Source organism: Oncorhynchus nerka, linkage group LG1 (assembly GCF_034236695.1).
Source record: "Oncorhynchus nerka isolate Pitt River linkage group LG1, Oner_Uvic_2.0, whole genome shotgun sequence".
NCBI classification, from domain to species: domain Eukaryota; kingdom Metazoa; phylum Chordata; class Actinopteri; order Salmoniformes; family Salmonidae; genus Oncorhynchus; species Oncorhynchus nerka.
In genome coordinates this window covers 58193246-58216916 of record NC_088396.1, presented here as the reverse complement: position 1 = coordinate 58216916, position 23671 = coordinate 58193246, and the positions used below count along the sequence as shown (strand labels likewise).

At 46.3% G+C, this 23671-nt stretch overlaps 1 protein-coding gene across 2 annotated transcripts in view; it reads left to right on the top strand.

The window, feature by feature from the left end:
* Window positions 1-14583, top strand: part of trpm2 (transient receptor potential cation channel, subfamily M, member 2) — a 78626-nt gene extending 64043 nt beyond the window's left edge. The window contains exons 21-33 of one of the 2 annotated variants that reach the window (XM_065019785.1): window positions 5276-5456; window positions 6243-6424; window positions 7614-7746; window positions 8234-8321; window positions 8415-8502; window positions 8628-8794; window positions 10163-10224; window positions 10399-10428; window positions 10520-10606; window positions 12181-12259; window positions 12457-12558; window positions 13049-13165; window positions 13901-14583. In XM_065019785.1, coding sequence (XP_064875857.1) covers window positions 5276-5456; window positions 6243-6424; window positions 7614-7746; window positions 8234-8321; window positions 8415-8502; window positions 8628-8794; window positions 10163-10224; window positions 10399-10428; window positions 10520-10606; window positions 12181-12259; window positions 12457-12558; window positions 13049-13165; window positions 13901-14026 — 1442 coding nt within the window. In that variant the 3' untranslated portion in view covers window positions 14027-14583. The remainder of the gene's footprint in view (window positions 1-5275; window positions 5457-6242; window positions 6425-7613; window positions 7747-8233; window positions 8322-8414; window positions 8503-8627; window positions 8795-10162; window positions 10225-10398; window positions 10429-10519; window positions 10607-12180; window positions 12260-12456; window positions 12559-13048; window positions 13166-13900) is intronic. The other variant, XM_065019784.1, reaches the window with a different exon arrangement.
* The last annotated feature ends 9088 nt before the right edge of the window (window positions 14584-23671 follow it).

Below are 23671 nucleotides of genomic sequence, written 5' to 3'. Positions count from 1 at the left end.
CTGGAGGGCAGGTAGTTTGCCCCCGGTGATGCGTTGTGCAGACCTCACTACCCTCTGGAGAGCCTTACGGTTGAGGGCGGAGCAGTTGCCGTACCAGGCGGTGATACAGCCCGCCAGGATGCTCTCGATTGTGCATCTGTAGAAGTTTGTGAGTGCTTTTGGTGACAAGCCGAATTTCTTCAGCCTCCTGAGGTTGAAGAGGCGCTGCTGCGCCTTCTTCACGACGCTGTCAGTGTGAGTGGACCAATTCAGTTTGTCTGTGATGTGTATGCCGAGGAACTTAAAACTTGCTACCCTCTCCACTACTGTTCCATCGATGTGGATAGGGGGTGTTCCCTCTGCTGTTTCCTGAAGTCCACAATCATCTCCTTAGTTTTGTTGACGTTGAGTGTGAGGTTATTTTCCTGACACCACACTCCGAGGGCCCTCACCTCCTCCCTGTAGGCCGTCTCGTCGTTGTTGGTAATCAAGCCTACCACTGTTGTGTCGTCCGCAAACTTGATGATTGAGTTGGAGCGTGCGTGGCCACGCAGTCGTGGGTGAACAGGGAGTACAGGAGAGGGCTCAGAACGCACCCTTGTGGGGCCCCCGTGTTGAGGATCAGCGGGGAGGAGATGTTGTTGCCTACCCTCACCACCTGGGGCGGCCCGTCAGGAAGTCCAGTACCCAGTTGCACAGGGCGGGGTCGAGACCCAGGGTCTCGAGCTTGATGACGAGCTTGGAGGGTACTATGGTGTTGAATGCCGAGCTGTAGTCGATGAACAGCATTCTCACATAGGTATTCCTCTTGTCCAGGTGGGTTAGGGCAGTGTGCAGTGTGGTTGAGATTGCATCGTCTGTGGACCTATTTGGGCGGTAAGCAAATTGGAGTGGGTCTAGGGTGTCAGGTAGGGTGGAGGTGATATGGTCCTTGACTAGTCTCTCAAAGCACTTCATGATGACGGAAGTGAGTGCTACGGCGCGGTAGTCGTTTAGCTCAGTTACCTTAGCTTTCTTGGGAACAGGAACAATGGTGGCCCTCTTGAAGCATGTGGGAACAGCAGACTGGTATAGGGATTGATTGAATATGTCCGTAAACACACCGGCCAGCTGGTCTGCGCATGCTCTGAGGGCGCGGCTGGGGATGCCGTCTGGGCCTGCAGCCTTGCGAGGGGTTAACACGTTTAAATGTCTTACTCACCTCGGCTGCAGTGAAGGAGAGACCGCATGTTTTCGTTGCAGGCCGTGTCAGTGGCACTGTATTGTCCTCAAAGCGGGCAAAAAGTTATTTAGTCTGCCTGGGAGCAAGACATCCTGGTCCGTGACTGGGCTGGGTTTCTTCTTGTAGTCCGTGATTGACTGTAGACCCTGCCACATGCCTCTTGTGTCTGAGCCATTGAATTGAGATTCCACTTTGTCTCTGTACTGACGCTTAGCTTGTTTAATAGCCTTGCGGAGGGAATAGCTGCATTGTTTATATTCGGACATGTTACCAGACACCTTGCCCTGATTAAAAGCAGTGGTTCGCGCTTTCAGTTTCACGCGAATGCTGCCATCAATCCACGGTTTCTGGTTTGGGAATGTTTTTATCGTTGCTATGGGAACGACATCTTCGACGCACGTTCTAATGAACTCGCACACCGAATCAGCATATTCGTCAATATTTTCATCTGACGCAATACGAAACATGTCCCAGTCCACGTGATGGAAGCAGTCTTGGAGTGTGGAGTCAGCTTGGTCTGACCAGCGTTGGACAGACCTCAGCGTGGGAGCCTCTTGTTTAAGTTTCTGCCTGTAGGCAGGGATCAACAAAATGGAGTCGTGGTCAGCTTTTCCGAAAGGGGGGGGGCAGGGCCTTATATGCGTCGCGGAAGTTAGAGTAACAATGATCCAAGGTTTTACCACCCCTGGTTGCGCAATCGATATGCTGATAAAATTTAGGAGTCTTGTTTTCAGATTAGCTTTGTTAAAATCCCCAGCTACAATGAATGCAGCCTCCGGATAAATGGTTTCCAGTTTGCAAAGAGTTAAATAAAGTTCGTTCAGAGCCATCGATGTGTCTGCTTGGGGGGGATATATACGGCTGTGATTATAATCGAAGAGAATTCTCTTGGAAGATAATGCGGTCTACATTTGATTGTGAGGAATTCTAAATCAGGTGAACAGAAGGATTTGAGTTCCTGTATGTTTCCTTCATCACACCATGTCTCGTTAGTCATGAGGCATACGCCCCCGCCGCTCTTCTTACCAGAAAGATGTTTGTTTCTGTCGGCGCGATGCGTGGAGAAACCCGTTGGCTGCACCGCATCGGATAGCGTCTTCCCAGTAAGCCATGTTTCCGTGAAGCAGAGAACATTGCAGTCTCTGATGTCCCTCTGGAATGCTACCCTTGCTCGGATTTCATCAACCTTGTTGTCAAGAGACTGGACATTGGCAAGAAGAATGCTGGGGAGTGGTGCGCGATGTGCCCTTGTCCGGAGTCTGACCAGAAGACCGCTACGTTTCCCTCTTTTTCGGAGTCGTTTTCTTGGGTCGCTGCATGCGATCCATTCCGTTGTCCTGTTTGTAAGGCAGAACACAGGATCCGCGTCGCGGAAAACATATTCTTGGTCGTACTGATGGTGAGTTGACGCTGATCTTATATTCAGTAGTTCTTCTCGACTGTATGTAATGAAACCTAAGATGACCTGGGGTACTAATGTAAGAAATAACACGTAAAAAAACAAAAAACTGCATAGTTTCCTAGGAACGCGAAGCGAGGCGGCCATCTCTGTCGGCGCCGGAAATCACTAGCACACAGACTGTTGGTGTGTGCTCCTGTTTGAGTAGCCTGGTCCAGATGTTTGTGCTCCTGTTTGAGTAGCCTGGTCCAGGTGTATTTGTGCTCTTGTTTGAGTAGCCTGGTCCAGGTGTATTTGTGCTCTTGTTTGAGTAGCCTGGTCCAGGTGTGTTTGTGCTCCTGTTTGAGTAGCCTGGTCCAGGTGTGTTTCTGCTCCTGTTTGAGTAGCCTGGTCCAGGTGTGTTTGTGCTCCTGTTTGAGTAGCCTGGTCCAGGTGTGTGTGTGCTCCTGTTTGAGTAGCCTGGTCCAGATGTTTGTGCTCTTGCCAACTCCATTGCCAAACATGACAATTCCATAAGAAGTTGGCAGGCGTGGAGTGACTGGATGACTCTATGGACGTAGAACTCAGTGGTTTCTCCATGCAGCGGCGCGATTGGACAAAGGAGGCCTCGGGCAAGTCCAAAGGGGGAGGGGTGTGCCTCTTCATAAACAACATCTGGTGCCCTGCTTCCAGTGTGAAAGAAATCTGGAGCTTTTGCCTGTAGACTCTTTTATCTACCAAGAATGTTCTCATCCGTAATTATCACGGCTGTCTGCATCTCTCCACAAGCCAACACCACTTTGGCTTCAACAAACTGTGTGGGGCCATAAACAAACAAAAAACCTCTCACCCAACAGGCAGCATTTCTGGTGGGCGGAGACTTAAAACCATTCTACCTCATTTTTACTAACGTCTCCTGCAACACTAGACCACTTTTATTCTACCCACAGAATTGCATACAAGGCCTTCCCTCCTCCCTTTGGCAAATCTGACCATGATTCCATTCTCCTGCTTCCTGTTTACCAAGCTCAAACAGGAGGAATCAGCTCAATCCGATGAAGCAGACGCGAGTCTACACGACTGTTTTGCTAGTACAGACTGGAATATGTTCTGGGATTGGTCTGATAGCATTGAGGTGTTTACAACATCAGTCACAGGCTTCATCAATAAGTGCATAGATGATGTTGTCCCCACAGTGACTATAACAACGTATCCATACCAAAAACCATAGATTACAGGCAATATCACACTGGACCAAAGGCTACCGCTTACAAGGACGGAAACATGGACATGGACACATGCAAGAAAGCTGAGACATCAAACATGCAGAAGGATAATACAGGAGGAAGGTGGAATCCAATTACACCGGCTTCGACGCTTGTAGATGATATTGGATTACGAAGGGAAACGCAGCCGTGAGTTGCCCAGCGATGCAGAACTCCCAAACGAGCCAAGTGCCTTTTATGCTCGCTTCATGGAATATAACACTGTGCCTTGTGTGAAAGCCCCTGTTTTTTCCATAGGGCTGTATGATGGTGCGGCAGGGTAGCCTAGTGGTTAGAGCGTTGGACTAGTAACCGGAAGGTTGCAAGTTCATATCCTCCGAGCTGACAAGGTACAAATCTGTTGTTCCGCCCCTGAACAGGCAGTTAACCCACTGTTCCTAGGCCCGTCATTGAAAATAAGAATTTGTTCTTAACTGACTTGCCTGGTTAAATAAATTTAAAAATGATCTCCATCTCAAAACTTTGTTGGATGCATTTGCTGTTTGTTTTGGTCTCAGATTATTTTGTGCCCAATAGAAACCACTGGTAAATAACACTTCTACATTAATGCGGACGCTACCATGATTATCCTTTACGGGATAGGTTTTCTCCCCGCGGGACGGTTGAGCTAATATAGGCTAATGTGGACCAGGCTACTCAAGTAACCAGAACATTTCCTAGGACATAGACATATCTGATATGGGCAGAAATGGTGAGAGTTTAGCATGTCTTGGGGGTATGATATAAAATGCTAACCTCCCCTGTTATTGTAATGGTGAGAGGTTAGCATGTCTTGGGGGTATGATATAAAATGCTAACCTCCCCTGTTATTGTAATGGTGAGAGGTTAGCATGTCTTGGGGGTATGATATAAAATGCTAACCTCCCCTGTTATTGTAATGGTGAGAGGTTAGCATGTCTTGGGGGTATGATATAAAATGCTAACCTCCCTGTTATTGTAATGGTGAGAGGTTAGCATGTCTTGGGGTATGATATAAAATGCTAACCTCCCTGTTATTGTAATGGTGAGAGGTTAGCATGTCTTGGGGTATGATATAAAATGCTAACCTCCCCTGTTATTGTAATGGTGAGAGGTTAGCATGTCTTGGGGTATGATATAAAATGCTAACCTCCCTGTTATTGTAATGGTGAGAGGTTAGCATGTCTTGGGGGTATGATATAAAATGCTAACCTCCCCTGTTATTGTAATGGTGAGAGGTTAGCATGTCTTGGGGGTATGATATAAAATGCTAACCTCCCCTGTTATTGTAATGGTGAGAGGTTAGCATGCCTTCGGGGTTTGATATTTGTACGCTTGTAACTTTCTGGTGACAAATAAAAGTTGATTTGATTTGAGGAGAGGTGAAACAGACTGGCACACTTGATGTTGATCGATGTAATTGATCCATGTTGGGTCCTCTATCTGCTTCAGATGCCCTGTTTGACATCAAGGCCTGCAGTGTAAATGGTACAGAGTCTCAAAAGCCTAAATGTCCTATTCTTAACGAGGACAAGATGCCTGCCTTCCCTGAGTGGCTGACTATAATCCTACTGTGTGTCTACCTGCTGTTTGCCAACATACTGCTGCTCAACCTGCTCATAGCAATCTTCAAGTAGGTTCCAATCATCAATCAATCAATCAAACGATCAATCAATCCATCCATCCAGCTACTCATCCACCCACCCAGCCAGCCAGCCATCCATCCATCCATGTATCCATCCATCTATCCATCCATCCATCCATCCATCCATGTATCCATCCAGCCATCAATCCATCCATGTATCCATCTAGCCATCAATCCATCCATCCATCCATGTATCCATCCATGTATCCATCCAGCCATCAATCCATCCATCCGTCCATGTATCCATCCATCCATCCATCCATGTATCCATCCAGCCATCAATCCATCCATCCGTCCATGTATCCATCCATCCATCCATCCATCCATCCAACCATCCATCCATGTATCCATCCATCCATCCATCCAACCATCCATCCATCCATCCATCCAACCATCCATCCATCCATGTATCCATCCAGCCATCAATCCATCCATCCGTCCATGTATCCATCCATCCATCCATCCATCCATCCATCCAACCATCCATCCATCCATCCATCCATCCATCCATCCATCCATCCATCCATCCATCCATCCATCCATCCATCCATCCATCCATCCATCCATCCACCCAGCCACCCACCCATCCATTTCTCCATCCATCCATTCCTCCATTTCTCCATCCATCCATTCCTCCATCCATCCATCCACCATCCATCCATCCATCCATCCTTTCATTCATCAATCTCTGCACTTTCTATCATCTTTCTATCATATTGTCCGTGTTTCACTCTTCTTCTCTTCTTCCTCTTCCCCTTCCTCTCCACCCTCCAGCTATACTTTCCAAGAGGTTCAGGATAACACAGACACCATCTGGAAATTCCAGCGGTATGAACTGATCAAGGAGTACCACAGCCGACCCGCTGCCCCCCCTCCACTCATCCTCCTATCCCACATCTTCCTCTTCATCAGACGCATAGTGCTGCAGAGACCCCCCAATAGTTACAGAGCCTTCAGTGAGTCCTGAAATATATAAAATCCAAATGAAGCCTAGTCCTGGACTAAAAGTCACTTTCAAGACAAGGCTTCGTCTGTGTCCAGGAAACCTGCCTTCAAACTGTTAACCTGGTTAGCTCTTTCTTCTGTCCTAAATATATTATACAGTCTATTCTATTTCATATGGGTTCTCCTCTCTCCTATCCTCCTCTCTCCTTTTCACTCCCCTCATCTCTCCACTTCACTCTCCTCTTCATTCTCCTCCTCTCATTATCACTCTCCTCCTCTCTCCTCTCCTCTCCACACACCCCCTCTCCTCTCCACTCTCTTCTCCACCCTCTCCTCTCCACTCTCCTATTCACTCACCTCCTCTCCACTATACTCATCTCCTCTCGTCTCTCCTCCTCTCCACTGTTCTTTCCACTCTCCTCTTCACTCTCCCCCTCTCCACTCTCCACTCTCCTTGTCTCCCCCTCTCCACTCTCCTCCTTTCCTCTCTCATCTCCTCCTCTCCTCTCTCATCTCCTCCTCTCCTCCACTCTCATCTCCCCTCTACTCTCCTCTCTACTCTCCTCCTCTCCACTCTCCTCCTCTCCACTCTCTCCTCTCCTTCTCTCATCCTCTCATCTCTCCTCTCCTCTCTCCTTTTCTCCTCCTCTCCTCTCTTCTCCTCTCCACTCTCTCCTCTCCACTCTCCTTCTCTCCTCCTCTCCTCTGTTCTTCCCACTCTCCTCTCTCATCACCACTTTCCTCCTCTCCTCACTCCTCTCCACTCTCCTACTCTCCACTCTCATCATCACTCTCCTCCTCTCGTCTCTCCTCTCCACACACCTCCTCTCCACTCTCCTCCTATCCTCTCCACCATTCTCCTTTCCTCTCCTATCCACTCTCCTCCTCTTCTCACTCCTCTCCACTATCTTCTCCACTCTCCTCCTCTCCTCTCTTTTCTACTCCTCTCCACTCTCCTCCTATCCTCTCTCCACTCTCCTCCTCTCCTCACTCCTCTCCACTCTCCTCTTCGCGACTCTCCTCTCCACACACCTTCTCTCCTCTTGACTCTCCTCTCTCCTCATCTCCACTCTTCTCCTGTCTTCTCCACTCTCCTCCTCTCCACACTCTTCCTCTCCTCTAACCTTCTCCACTCTCCTCCTCTCCACTCTCTTCCTTTCCTTTCTTCTCTCCTCTCCACTCTCCTCCTCTCTTTTCCAGAGGAGAGGCTGCCTGAGGTGGAGGAGGAAGAGTTATTGTCGTGGGAATCCTTTATGAAGGATAACTACCTTCTCTCCTGCAGACAGCAGCAGAGCCAGAGCATGGAGCAACGTACCGCAGACACCGCTAACAAGTAACTTATTGCTCTGTTTTTATGAAGTGTCTTTTCTGCAATACATGACCAACCTGGGTACTACTCTGTTCCAACTGCAGCCCAACTGGACTTGTCTGGCCTGTTGAATGCGCAAACAGCCTGACACATAGGGTTGAAAATGAGGACTTCTCCAGTGATTCTGTGTCCCCCCCCCCCCCAGGGTTAGGATCTATGTGATTCAGTGTCGTCGTCCCCCACCCCCCAGGGTTAGGATCTGTGTGAATCAGTGTCTTCGTCCCCAGGGTTAGGATCTGTGTGATTCAGTGTCCCCCCCAGGGTTAGGATCTATGTGATTCAGTGTCGTCGTCCCCCACCCCCCAGGGTTAGGATCTGTGTGATTCAGTGTCTTCGTCCCCAGGGTTAGGATCTGTGTGATTCAGTGTCTCCCCCAGGGTTAGGATCTGTGTGATTCAGTGTCTTCGTCCCCAGGGTTAGGATCTGTGTGATTCAGTGTCTTCGTCCCCAGGGTTTGCACCATAACAGAGCTGCTACAGAGGGAGGAGGCCACAGGGTCGGTTGCTTTAGTGAAGAGATTGACCAGACTGGAGGAGCAGGTATTGACCCCCACATCACTTTACCCATCACTCTGACTTACTGTGTTTATAACGTTTTAAACACATTCAGGACTATTGTTATCACTTCTCCAGGTCTCTCAGTCAGCCAGAGCTCTCCAGTGGATCATGGACACCCTCAAAGCTCAGGGTCTACACTCTAAAGAGGAGGCTCCACAGCTGGGTGAGGTCCTGATTTCTGGAGTAGAACATTATTCCCCCTCTCACTGGACTCTGTTTCCGTAGATACAGTAAATACTGTAGATAGATAGCTGTATTTACATGTTGTCCTATGTGTAATCTATCTAGCCTCACCTGGTAAGCTGAAGAGGTCTGAAAGTGAACCCAATGAACCCCATAGACAAGAGAAGACAGAGAGAGAGAAGACGTTTTACCATGTCAACGCCCGGCGTCTGGACTACCCTGACAGTACCATCCCTCGCTTCCCTGTTCTTGAGGAGAAGGTGCCCTGGGAGGTGCCTGACTAATATTATTACTCCTAGAGGAGAAGGTGCCCTGGGAGGTGCCTGACTAATATTATAACTCCTAGAGCAGAAGGTGCTCTGGGAGGTGCCTGACTAATATTATAACTCCTAGAGCAGAAGGTGCTCTGGAAGGTGCCTGACTAATATTATAACTCCTAGAGGAGAAGGTGCCCTGGGAGGTGCCTGACTAATATTATAACTCCTAGAGCAGAAGGTGCCCTGTGAGGTGCCTGACTAATATTATAACTCCTAGAGCAGAAGGTGCCCTGGAAGGTGCCTGACTAATATTATTACTCCTAGAGGAGAAGGTGCCCTGGGAGGTGCCTGACTAATATTATAACTCCTAGAGGAGAAGGTGCCCTGGAAGGTGCCTGACTAATATTATAACTCCTAGAGCAGAAGGTGCCCTGGGAGGTGCCTGACTAATATTATAACTCCTAGAGGAGAAGGTGCCCTGGGAGGTGCCTGACTAATATTATAACTCCTAGAGCAGAAGGTGCCCTGGGAGGTGCCTGACTAATATTATAACTCCTAGAGCAGACGGTGCCCTGGGAGGTGCCTGACTAATATTATAACTCCTAGAGGAGAAGGTGCCCTGGAAGGTGCCTGACTAATATTATTACTCCTAGAGGAGAAGGTGCCCTGGGAGGTGCCTGACTAATATTATAACTCCTAGAGCAGAAGGTGCCCTGGAAGGTGCCTGACTAATATTATTACTCCTAGAGGAGAAGGTGCCCTGGGAGGTGCCTGACTAATATTATAACTCCTAGAGGAGAAGGTGCCCTGGGAGGTGCCTGACTAATATTATAACTCCTAGAGGAGAAGGTGCCCTGGAAGGTGCCTGACTAATATTATAACTCCTAGAGGAGAAGGTGCCCTGGAAGGTGCCTGACTAATATTATAACTCCTAGAGGAGAAGGTGCCCTGGGAGGTGCCTGACTAATATTATAACTCCTAGAAGAGAAGGTGCCCTGGGAGGTGCCTGACTAATATTATAACTCCTAGAGGAGAAGGTGCCCTGGGAGGTGCCTGACTAATATTATAACTCCTAGAGCAGAAGGTGCTCTGGAAGGTGCCTGACTAATATTATAACTCCTAGAGGCGAAGGTGCCCTGGGAGGTGCCTGACTAATATTATAACTCCTAGAGGCGAAGGTGCCCTGGGAGGTGCCTGACTAATATTACCCCATACGTATTATTTTACCACACAGTAGAGTTACTAAGGCTGTGTTTGAAATCGCACCCTGTTCCTATAGTTCACTTCTTTTGACCAGAGCACATATGGCACTCTACAGGAATATGAGCTATTTCAGACACAGCTGAGTTACTGGTTTCAGTAAATACATCTCCTCTGTTCCAGGTTGACTTCATCCTTTACAATCCTCCTGTTCTGAATGGAGACAGCCAGGATCAGACAGATGGGTGAGTTGTTTGGGCCAGGATCAGACAGATGGGTGAGTTGTTTGGGCCAGGATCAGACAGATGGGTGAGTTGTTTGGGTCAGGAGCAGATAGATGAGGAATCCACAGTGTAATTCTTCCTCTGGGACCACATGACATTATTTGTGTCTGTTGTATCTCTGCTTTCCGCCCTCAGATCAGAACCTGATTCTGTAAAGCGTTACAGGTATGAAGACATAACACATAGAAACAGCTTATAACCATCTTTTAATCAATGTGTTTTGTTGCCTAATATCAGTCATCTCTAACGTGTGTAGAAACCCAGGAGGCAGGACAGGCATGAAAGGAAGAGGAGCACTGACCTGTCTGGGTCCAAACCTGATCCTGGACCCTGTCCTCACACGGTACGAGGCTCCACAGATAGATAACAGCTTATTATGCATTCCAAATGGCACCCTTTTCCCTATATGGTGCACTACATTTAACTAGAGCCCTATGGGCCCTGGTCAGTAGTAGTGCACTACATTTAACTAGAGCCCTATGGGCCCTGGTCAATAGTAGTGCACTGCATAGGGAATAGGGTGCCATTTGGGAAAGAGTCGTAGTTTAGTTAGCTAGAGGATAAAACTCTCTGAGGAGAATAAACCATGTGTAGTTGATGGATAGTGTGTTGTTTCAGTGTACTCTGTTGTTGTTGATCTACTGAGAGCTCTGCTCTAATAGTTTATAATATTATAATAACCTGTTGTTGTTTATCTACTGAGAGCTCTGCTTTAATAGTTTATAATATTATAATAACCTGTTGTTGTTTATCTACTGAGAGCTCTGCTCTAATAGTTTATAATATTATAATAACCTGTTGTTGTTTATCTACTGAGAGCTCTGCTCTAATAGTTTATAATATTATAATAACCTGTTGTTGTTTATCTACTGAGAGCTCTGCTTTAATAGTTTATAATATTATAATTACCTGTTGTTGTTTATCTACTGAGAGCTCTGCTCTAATAGTTTATAATATTATAATAACCTGTTGTTGTTTATCTACTGAGAGCTCTGCTCTAATAGTTTTTCCTCTTTAAGGAATACCTAGGATAGGATAAAGTAATCCTTCTCCCCCTCCCCCCCCCCCCTTAAAAGACCTAGATGCACTATTGTAAAGTGGCTGTTCCACTGGATGTCATAAGGTGAAAGCACCAATTTGTAAGTCGCTCTGGATAAGAGCGTCTGCTAAATTACTTAAATGTAAAATGTAATGTAAATAATATTATAATAACCTGTTGTTGTTTATCTACTGAGAGCTCTGCTCTAATAGTTTATAATATTATAATAACCTGTTGTTGTTTATCTATTGAGAGCTCTGCTCTAATAGTTTATAATATTATAATAACCTGTTGTTGTTTATCTACTGAGAGCTCTGCTCTAATAGTTTATAATATTATAATAACCTGTTGTTGTTTATCTACTGAGAGCTCTGCTTTAATAGTTTATAATATTATAATAACCTGTTGTTGTTTATCTACTGAGAGCTCTGCTTTAATAGTTTATAATATTATAATAACCTGTTGTTGTTTATCTACTGAGAGCTCTGCTCTAATAGTTTATAATATTATAATAACCTGTTGTTGTTTATCTACTGAGAGCTCTGCTCTAATAGTTTATAATATTATAATAACCTGTTGTTGTTTATCTACTGAGAGCTCTGCTCTAATAGTTTATAATATTATAATAACCTGTTGTTGTTTATCTACTGAGAGCTCTGCTCTAATAGTTTATAATATTATAATAACCTGTTGTTGTTTATCTACTGAGAGCTCTGCTCTAATAGTTTATAATATTATAATAACCTGTTGTTGTTTATCTACTGAGAGCTCTGCTTTAATAGTTTATAATATTATAATTACCTGTTGTTGTTTATCTACTGAGAGCTCTGCTCTAATAGTTTATAATATTATAATAACCTGTTGTTGATGATGTACAGGTGGAGAGACAGTGAGAGATCTGCTCTGGAGTTCCTGGCAGTCTGGGACCAGGAGGATGGGCTCTGGACACTACCTGGTGTGAGTACAGAATGGACAGAATGTACAGTCTGTGGACTCTTGTGTGCATTGATAAATATCCTTTTACATAGTCGACAAATAATGAAATAATCATCTTTATGCTCTATTTGAGGAAGCTTGGAGATCGAGGATCTATGACATGAACTTAAATCCGAGAGTGTTGAATCCTACTGACAAACTCTTCTGTTTCCTTCAAGGGTCCTGTCCAATCAGACGAGCCCCTGCCAGACAGATTACTGAGGATTATGGGACAGAAGATCTATGACAGGATCAAAACTAAGGTGGTAGAGGTAACCAAGGTACACCTGACTGGCTCCTGAGGGCTCTATTCAGTCAATCTATTACAGCACTAACACTGAGGGCTCTATTCAGTCAATCTATTACAGCACTAACACTGAGGGCTCTATTCAGTCAATCTATTACAGCACTAACACTGAGGGCTCTATTCAGTCAATCTATTACAGCACTAACACTGAGGGCTCTATTCAGTCAATCTATTACAGCACTAACACTGAGGGCTCTATTCAATCTGTATTGCTGAAGCGTAACAGATTCCGCCTTAGAAATGAAAAGGTCATTTCAGAATGAGCTGACAAATGCAGCGTTCACCGTGAATGCAGTCTCCGCTAACGTGGGAATAATGCCTTTAAAAGCTGTGATGACTATAACCAGCGATCTGATTGAATCCTGGCCTAAGTCAGAAAACAGCGAAAACACTATATACTGGTCAATACCAGTGCAGGGATACTGGTGATAGCTGAGGTCAGTTGCTGTACCTGTGTCCTGCAGGTCCATGAGGGCTACGTAGACGACGTCAGGAACACAGACGATGCCTGGGTAGAAACTACAGTCCTGAACATCCATCTAGACAGGAGAAGTCTACTGATGGCTGATATCAACCGCATGGTGAGAACACACACACGGCACCACTTCCCCTATAACATGCTATATCCTATCCTTACAGAACACACACACGGCACCACTTCCCCTATAACATGCTATATCCTATCCTTACAGAACACACACACGGCACCACTTCCCCTATAACATGCTATATCCTATCCTTACAGAACACCATACTCCACAACACTTCCCCTATAACATGCTATATCCTATCCTGATAGAACACCATATTCAACAACACTTCCCCTATAACATGCTATATCCTATCCTTCCAGAACACCATACTCCACAACACTTACCCTATAACATGCTATATCCTATCCTTACAGAACACACACACGGCACCACTTCCCCTATAACATGCTATATCCTATCCTTCCAGAACACCATACTCCACAACACTTCACCCTATAACATGCTATATCCTATCCTTACTTCCCCTGGTGTTGTGTTAGAGTTAGTAGTCTGGGCTGTGGTGCTGGTCCAGTGGGTTAGAGTTTGTAGTCTGGGCTGTGGTGCTGGTCCAGTGGGTGAGAGTTAGTAGTCTGGGCTGTGGTGCTGGTCCAGTGGGTTAGAGTTAGTAGTCTGGGCTGTGGTGCTGGTCCAGTGGTTTAGAGTTAGTAGTCTGGGCTGTGGTGCTGGTCCAGTGGGTTAGAGTTAGTAGTCTGGGCTTTGTGGAGCCGGTCCAGTGGGTTAGTACTATAGTAGTATGAATACTATATGTTTTCTCCCCTCCAGGCTGAGAATACCGTGGGCTGTGTGGAGCTGGTCCGGTGGACGGAGGTGAGCAGCAGGACCAGGATGTGTTCTTACCAGAGAGATGCTCTGAGACGGGTGGCCGAGCTGCACCAGAGGACCTTCTAATTTCACAAGAGGACCTCCTTCTAGCTTCACCAGAGGACCTTCTAGCTGCACCAGAGGACCTTCTAGCTGCACCAGAGGACCTTCTAGCTGCACCAGAGGACCTTCTAGCTTCACCAGAGGACCTCCTTCTAGCTTCACCAGAGGACCTTCTAGCTGCACCAGAGGACCTTCTAGCTGCACCAGAGGACCTTTTAGCTAGAAAGAGGACCCACAATGTACTGCTTAGGGTACTGTTGAGATGCACTGTACTGGTTAGAGCACTGTTGAGATGCACTGTACTGGTTAGAGCACTGTTGAGATATACTGTACTGTTTAGAGTACTGTTGAGTTATAATAATGTATGAGACATGTAGGAGGACTATATATAAATCACATTTTATTGGTCACATACACGTGTTTAGCAGATGTTACTGCGGATGTAGCGAACTGTTTGTAAATATGTCTTCCTTCACTGTGAGATACTATATGTATATATTTGATAGGCCTTAATAGTACATATACCGTAATGTAGTGTATACTGTTTAATGGAAGTTCAGATTAAAAGAGGACAGAATGTTGTGGTAGATTAATTTCCTGTATTACCAAATGAGGAGAGTTACAAACCACACACCAGTCAGAGTTATACTTAAACTACATCTTTAATAATACTTATTAAGCTTTTGCAATAGCATTTGACTTTCAACGATTCTCTAATGAAAAGTTGAGAGTGTCAACATAATGGCAACTGAGATCTTTTATAGCAAAGATCCACCCCTCTCAACTTACATGACAAACCACAGATCTCAGGAACTCTTCACAAAGGGCTTTTTACTTTAGAAAGGAGTATCCCATAGCCAGATAGCATTAGCTATAAATTATTGTTCAGTTTGTTCTCTAAGACGAGGTTCTAATCTCGTTCCTGCTACTTCATAGTACAAAAACACCAACTCATCCAATGGCATATATCAAATGTCAACTCTAGATACTCCCATCTCAAGAATCCCCCACTCCTGGACAAGCTCACTGAGGGGAGTGAGCCTCTAGGTCATATACTAGGTCAAGATAAGGGCAACATCCAGACACTGCCATTACTCCTCCCCCCAATGGGAAAAGGAGGGAGCAACTGGCGCACAGACATTGTGGAGACAATTAATTGGTTCCCCATTAATCACGCCATCCCTTCACATGGTTTAAGAAGAAGAAGACAATGTTCCATTCTGTCCTCATCCCTTTCTGATATTCTGCATAGAACCAGATGGTTTAACAGATACATTCACATATGAAGACAAGCCTGATCTCTCACCTCTCTGGGCCCCAAGTGACTGAGCCCTAGCTGAGAAGTGCAACTGCCAACCCTATAGTCCAAAGGGAAACATTCTAATGACAAGTATCTCGAATAAGCATATTATGTAAATAAAACATGTTATTTATGTTACCCAACTAATTCTCATTCATCCACCACAATGTACTGACGTATCAGATATAAGCAAGCAAACTGGATAAGACCATGATCATAGTCAAGGTGGGAATTATGGGGAGCTCAGAGATGTTAGCTCCCCTAAATTCAGCAAATGTCAAACTTTGGGGGGGGTCTCTAAATAATGCTAATTCAATATTCTCCTATTTCTTTCAAATGTAGTGGTAAATATGTTTTACAGTGGTAAATATGAAAATAAAAGCTTCCAAACGACACAAACACCCCCTATTTCTGTGGCAGCACTATCCACTCAGTAGTGTTGAATCATTTAAGCTTGACCCCAATATCACTAGTCAACTAGACTACAGCTAGATAGCAATATCACTATAAAACTAGCCTACAGCTAGACACCAATATCACTAGACAACTAGCCTACAGCTTGACACCAATATCTCTAGACAACTAGCCCACAGCTAGACACCAATATCTCTAGACAACAAGCCAACAGCTAGACACCAATATCACTAGACATCTAGCCGACAGCTAGACACCAATATCACTAGACAACAATATCACTAGACAACTAGCCGACAGCTAGACACCAATATCACTAGACCACTAGCCTACAGCTTGACACCAATATCTCTAGACAACTAGCCCACAGCTAGACACCAATATCTCTAGACAACAAGCCAACAGCTAGATACCAATATCACTAGACGACTAGCCTACAGCTAGACACCAAAATCACTAGACAACTAGCCTACAGCTAGACACCAAAAATCACTAGACAACTAGACACCAAAATCACTAGACAACTAGCCTGCAGCTAGAAACCAAAATCACTAGCCAACTAGCCTACAGCTAGACGCCAATATCACTAGCCAACTAGCTTACAGCTCGACACCAATATCACTAGACAACTAGCCCACAACTAGACACCAATATCACTAGACAACTAGCCCACAGCTAGACACCAATATCACTAGACATCTAGCCGACAGCTAGACACCAATATCACTAGACAACTAGTCTACAGCTTGACACCAATATCACTAGACAACTAGCCCACAGCTAGACACCAATATCACTAGACATCTAGCCGACAGCTAGACACCAATATCACTAGACAACTAGTCTACAGCTTGACACCAATATCTCTAGACAACTAGCCCACAGCTAGACACCAATATCTCTAGACAACAAGCCAACAGCTAGACACCAATATCACTAGACAACTAGCCTACAGCTAGACACCAAAATCACTTGACAACTAGACACCAAAATCACTAGACAACTAGCCTGCAGCTAGAAACCAAAATCACTAGCCAACTAGCCTACAGCTAGACACCAATATCACTAGACATCTAGCCGACAGCTAGACACCAATATCACTAGACAACTAGCCCACAGCTAGACACCAATATCACTAGACATTTAGCCGACAGCTAGACACCAATATCACTAGACAACAAGCCTACAGCTTGACACCAATATCACTATACAACTAGACACCAATATAACTAGACAACTAGCCTACAGCTAGAAACCAATATTACGAGACAACTAGCATACAGCTAGACACCAATACCACTAGTCAACTAGCCTACAGCTAGACACCAATATCACGAGACAACTAGCCGACAGCTTGACACCAATATCACTAGACACCAATATCACTAGACAACTAGCCTAAAGATAGACACCAACATCACTAGACAACTAGCATACAGATAGACACCAATATCACTAGACAACTAGCAGACAGCTAGACACCAATATCACTAGACACCAATATCACTAGACCACTAGCCTAAAGATAGACACCAACATCACTAGACACCAATATCACTAGACAACTAGCAGACAGCTAGACACCAATATCACTAGTCAACTAGCCTATAGCTAGACACCAATATCACTAGACATCTAGCCGACAGCTAGACACCAATATCACTAGACATCTAGCCGACAGCTAGACACCAATATCACTAGACAACTAGCCTACAGCTTGATACCAATATCTCTAGACAACTAGCCCACAGCTAGACACCAATATCTCTAGACAACAACCCAACAGCTAGATACCAATATCACTAGACGACTAGCCTACAGCTAGACACCAAAATCACTAGACAACTAGCCTACAGCTAGACACCAAAATCACTAGACAACTAGACACCAAAATCACTAGACAACTAGCCTGCAGCTAGAAACCAAAATCACTAGCCCATTAGCCTACAGCTAGACACCAATATCACTAGACAGCTAGACACCAGTATCACTAGACAACTCGCCTGCAGCTAGACACCAATATCACTAGACACCAAAATCGCTAGACAACTAGACACCAATATCACTAGACAACTAGCCCACAACTTGACACCAGTATCACTAGACAACTAGCCCACAGCTAGACACCAATATCACTAGTCAACTAGCCCACAACTAGACACCAATATCACTAGACAACTACCCACAGCTAGACACCAACATCACTAGACAACTAGCCTAAAGATAGACACCAACATCACTAGACAACTAGCATACAGATAGACACCAATATCACTAGACAACTAGCAGACAGCTAGACACCAATATCACTAGACACCAATATCACTAGACAACTAGCCTAAAGATAGACACCAACATCACTAGACACCAATATCACTAGACAACTAGCAGACAGCTAGACACCAATATCACTAGTCAACTAGCCTATAGCTAGACACCAATATCACTAGACATCTAGCCGACAGCTAGACACCAATATCACTAGACATCTAGCCGACAGCTAGACACCAATATCACTAGACAACTAGCCTACAGCTTGACACCAATATCTCTAGACAACTAGCCCACAGCTAGACACCAATATCTCTAGACAACAACCCAACAGCTAGATACCAATATCACTAGACGACTAGCCTACAGCTAGACACCAAAATCACTAGACATCTAGCCTACAGCTAGACACCAAAATCACTAGACAACTAGACACCAAAATCACTAGACAACTAGCCTGCAGCTAGAAACCAAAATCACTAGCCCACTAGCCTACAGCTAGACACCAATATCACTAGACAGCTAGACACCAGTATCACTAGACAACTCGCCTGCAGCTAGACACCAATATCACTAGACACCAAAATCGCTAGACAACTAGACACCAATATCACTAGTCAACTAGCCTATAGCTAGACACCAATATCACTAGACAACTAGCCCACAACTTGACACCAGTATCACTAGACAACTAGCCCACAGCTAGACACCAATATCACTAGTCAACTAGCCCACAACTAGACACCAATATCACTAGACAACTACCCACAGCTAGACACCAATATCACTAGACAACTAGCCTACAGTTAGAAACCAATATTACAAGACAACTAGCCTACAGCTAGACACCGTACTCACTAGTCAACTAGCCAACAGCTAGACACCAATATCACTAGACAACTAGCCCACAACTTGACACCAGTATCACTAGACAACTAGCCCACAGCTAGACACCAATATCACTAGTCAACTAGCCCACAGCTAGTCACCAATATCACTAGACAACTAGTCTACAGCTAGACACCAACATCACTAGACAACTAGTCTACAGTTAGACACCAAAATCACCTGGCAACTAGCCGACAGCTAGACACCAATATCACTAGACAACTAGCCTACAGCTAAACATCAACATCACTAGACAACTAGCCTACAGTTAGAAACCAATATTACAAGACAACTAGCCTACAGCTAGACACCATACTCACTAGTCAACTAGCCGACAGCTAGACACCAATATCACTAGCCTACAGCTAGACAGCAATATAACTAGACAGCTAGACACCAATATCAGTAGACACCAATATCACTAGACACCGATTTCACTAGACACCAATATCACTAGCTAGTCTACAGAAGGGTAGTCCTAGTGGAGGGTAGACTACCAGCAGTACTGTAGTCCTAGTGAAGTGGAGACTACCAGCAGTACTGTAGTCCTAGTGGAGGGTAGACTACCAGCAGTACTGTAGTACTAGTGGAGGGTAGACTACCAGCAGTACTGTAGTGGAGGGTAGACTACCAGCTGTACTGTAGTACTAGTGCAGGGTAGACTACCAGCAGTAATGTAGTGGAGGGTAGACTACCAGCAGTACTGTAGTCCTAGTGGAGGGTAGACTACCAGCAGTACTGTAGTCATAGTGAAGGGTAGACTACCAGCAGGACTGTAGTCCTAGTGGAGGGTAGACTACCAGCAGTGCTGTAGTGGAGGGTAGACTACCAGCAGTACTGTAGGCCTAGTGGAGGGTAGACTACCAGCAGGACTGTAGTGGAGGGTAGACTACCAGCAGTACTGTAGTGGAGGGTAGACTACCAGCAGTACTGTAGTCCTCGTGGAGGGTAGACTACCAGCAATACTGTAGTCCTAGTGGAGGGTAGACTACCAGCAGTACTGTAGTCTTAGTGGAGGGTAGACTACCAGCAGTACTGTAGTCCTAGTGGAGGGTAGACTACCAGCAGTACTGTAGTGCTAGTGGAGGGTAGACTACCAGCAGTACTGTAGTCCTAGTGGAGGGTAGACCACCAGCAGCACTGTAGTGGAGGGTAGACTACCAGCGGTACTGTAGTCCTAGTGGAGGGTAGACTACCAGCAGTACTGTAGTCTTAGTGGAGGGTAGACTACCAGCAGTACTGTAGTGCTAGTGGAGGGTAGACTACCAGCAGTACTGTAGTGGAGGGTAGACTACCAGCAGTGGTGTAGTCCTAGTGGAGGGTAGAATACCAGCAGTACTGTAGTCTTAGTGGAGGGTAGACTACCAGCAGTACTGTAGTCCTCGTGGATGGTAGACTACCAGCAGTACTGTAGTCCTAGTGGAGGGTAGACTACCAGCAGTACTGTAGTCCTAGTGGAGGGTAGACTACCAGCAGTACTGTAGTCTTAGTGGAGGGTAGACTACCAGCAGTACTGTAGTGCTAGTGGAGGGTAGACTACCAGCAGTACTGTAGTGGAGGGTAGACTACCAGCAGTGGGGTAGTCCTAGTGGAGGGTAGACTAAAAGCAGTGGTGTAGTCCTAGTGGAGGGTAGACTACCAGCAGTACTGTAGTCCTAGTGGAGGGTAGACTACCAGCAGTACTGTAGTCCTAGTGGAGGGTAGACTACCAGCAGTACTGTAGTGGATGGTAGACTACCAGCAGTACTGTAGTACTAGTGGAGGGTAGACTACCAGCAGTACTGTAGTCGTAGTGGAGGGTAGACTACCAGCAGTACTGTAGTCCTAGTGGAGGGTAGACTACCAGCAGTACTGTAGTGGATGGTAGACTACCAGCAGTGCTGTAGTGGAGGGTAGACTACCAGCAGTACTGTAGTCGTAGTGGAGGGTAGACTACCAGCAGCACTGTAGTCCTAGTGGAGGGTAGACTACCAGCAGTACTTTAGTCCTAGTGGAGGGTAGACTACCAGCAGTACTGTAGTGGAGGGTAGACTACCAGCAGTACTGTAGTCCTAGTGGAGGGTAGACTACCAGCAGTACTGCAGTGGAGGGTAGACTACCAGCAGCACTGTGGTCCTAGTGGAGGGTAGACCACCAGCAGCACTGTAGTGGAGGGTAGACTACCAGCAGTACTGTAGTCCTAGTCAAGGGTAGACTACCAGCAGTACTGTAGTGCTAGTGGAGGGTAGACTACCAGCAGTACTGTAGTGGAGGGTAGACTACCAGCTGTACTGTAGTCCTAATGGAGGGTAGACTACCAGCAGTGGTGTAGTCCTAGTGGAGGGTAGACTACCAGCAGTACTGTAGTCCTAATGGAGGGTAGACTACTACCAGCAGTGGTGTAGTCCTAGTGGAGGGTAGACTACCAGCAGTACTGTAGTCCTAGTGGAGGGTAGACTACCAGCAGTACTGTAGTCCTAGTGGAGGGTAGACTACCAGCAGTACTGTAGTCCTAGTGGAGGGTAGACTACCAGCAGTACTGTAGTCCTAGTGGAGGGTAGACTACCAGCTGTACTGTAGTGGAGGGTAGACTACCAGCAGTACTGTAGTGGAGGGTAGACTACCAGCAGTACTGTAGTGGAGGGTAGACCACCAGCAGTACTGTAGTCATAGTGAAGGGTAGACTACCAGCAGTACTGTAGTCCTAGTGGAGGGTAGACTACCAGCAGTACTGTAGTCCTAGTGGAGGATAGACTACCAGCAGTGGTGTAGTCCCAGTGGAGGGTAGACTACCAGCAGTGGTGTAGTCCTAGTGGAGGGTAGACTACCAGCAGTACTGTAGTCCTAGTGGAGGGTAGACTACCAGCAGTACTGTAGTCCTAGTGGAGGGTAGACTACCAGCAGTACTGTAGTCCTAGTGGAGGGTAGACTACCAGCAGTACTGTAGTCCTAGTGAAGGGTAGACTACCAGCAGTACTGTAGTGGAGGGTACACTACCAGCAGTACTGTAGTCCTAGTGGAGGGTAGACTACCAGCAGTACTGTAGTGGAGGGTAGACTACCAGCAGTACTGTAGTGGAGGGTAGACTACCAGCAGTACTGTAGTCCTAGTGGAGGGTAGACTACTAGCAGTACTGTAGTGGAGGGTAGACTACCAGCAGTACTGTAGTGGAGGGTAGACTACCAGCAGTACTGTAGTGGAGGGTAGACTACCAGCAGTACTGTAGTGGAGGGTAGACTACCAGCAGTACTGTAGTCCTAGTGGAGGGTAGACTACCAGCAGTACTGTAGTGGAGGGTAGACTACCAGCAGTACTGTAGTCCTAGTGGAGGGTAGACTACCAGCAGTACTGTAGTCCTAGTGGAAAGTAGACTACCAGCAGTACTGTAGTGGAGGGTAGACTACCAGCAGTACTGTAGTGGAGGGTAGACTACCAGCAGTACTGTAGTCCTAGTGGAGGGTAGACTACCAGCAGTACTGTAGTCCTAGTGGAGGGTAGACTACCAGCAGTGTTGTAGTCCTAGTGGAGGGTAGACTACCAGCAGTACTGTAGTCCTAGTGGAGGGTAGACTACCAGCAGTACTGTAGTCCTAGTGGAGGGTAGACTACCAGCTGTACTGTAGTGGAGGGTAGACTACCAGCAGTACTGTAGTGGAGGGTAGACTACCAGCAGTACTGTAGTGGAGGGTAGACCACCAGCAGTACTGTAGTCATAGTGAAGGGTAGACGACCAGCAGTACTGTAGTCCTAGTGGAGGGTAGACTACCAGCAGTGGTGTAGTCCCAGTGGAGGGTAGACTACCAGCAGTGGTGTAGTCCTAGTGGAGGGTAGACTACCAGCAGTACTGTAGTCCTAGTGGAGGGTAGACTACCAGCAGTACTGTAGTCCTAGTGGAGGGTAGACTACCAGCAGTACTGTAGTCCTAGTGAAGGGTAGACTACCAGCAGTACTGTAGTGGAGGGTACACTACCAGCAGTACTGTAGTCCTAGTGGAGGGTAGACTACCAGCAGTACTGTAGTGGAGGGTAGACTACCAGCAGTACTGTAGTGGAGGGTAGACTACCAGCAGTACTGTAGTGGAGGGTAGACTACCAGCAGTACTGTAGTCCTAGTGGAGGGTAGACTACTAGCAGTACTGTAGTGGAGGGTAGACTACCAGCAGTACTGTAGTGGAGGGTAGACTACCAGCAGTACTGTAGTGGAGGGTAGACTACCAGCAGTACTGTAGTCCTAGTGGAGGGTAGACTACCAGCAGTACTGTAGTGGAGGGTAGACTACCAGCAGTACTGTAGTCCTAGTGGAGGGTAGACTACCAGCAGTACTGTAGTCCTAGTGGAGGGTACACTACCAGCAGTACTGTAGTGGAGGGTAGACTACCAGCAGTACTGTAGTGGAGGGTAGACTACCAGCAGTACTGTAGTCCTAGTGGAGGGTAGACTACCAGCAGTACTGTAGTCCTAGTGGAGGGTAGACTACCAGCAGTGTTGTAGTCCTAGTGGAGGGTAGACTACCAGCAGTGTTGTAGTCCTAGTGGAGGGTAGACTACCAGCAGTACTGTAGTCCTAGTGCAGGGTAGACTACCAGCAGTACTGTAGTCCTAGTGGAGGGTAGACTACCAGCAGTGTTGTAGTCCTAGTGGAGGGTAGACTACCAGCAGTACTGTAGTCCTAGTGGAGGGTAGACTACCAGCAGTACTGTAGTCCTAGTGGAGGGTAGACTACCAGCAGTACTGTAGTCCTAGTGGAGGGTAGACTACCAGCTGTACTGTAGTGGAGGGTAGACTACCAGCAGTACTGTAGTCCTAGTGGAGGGTAGACT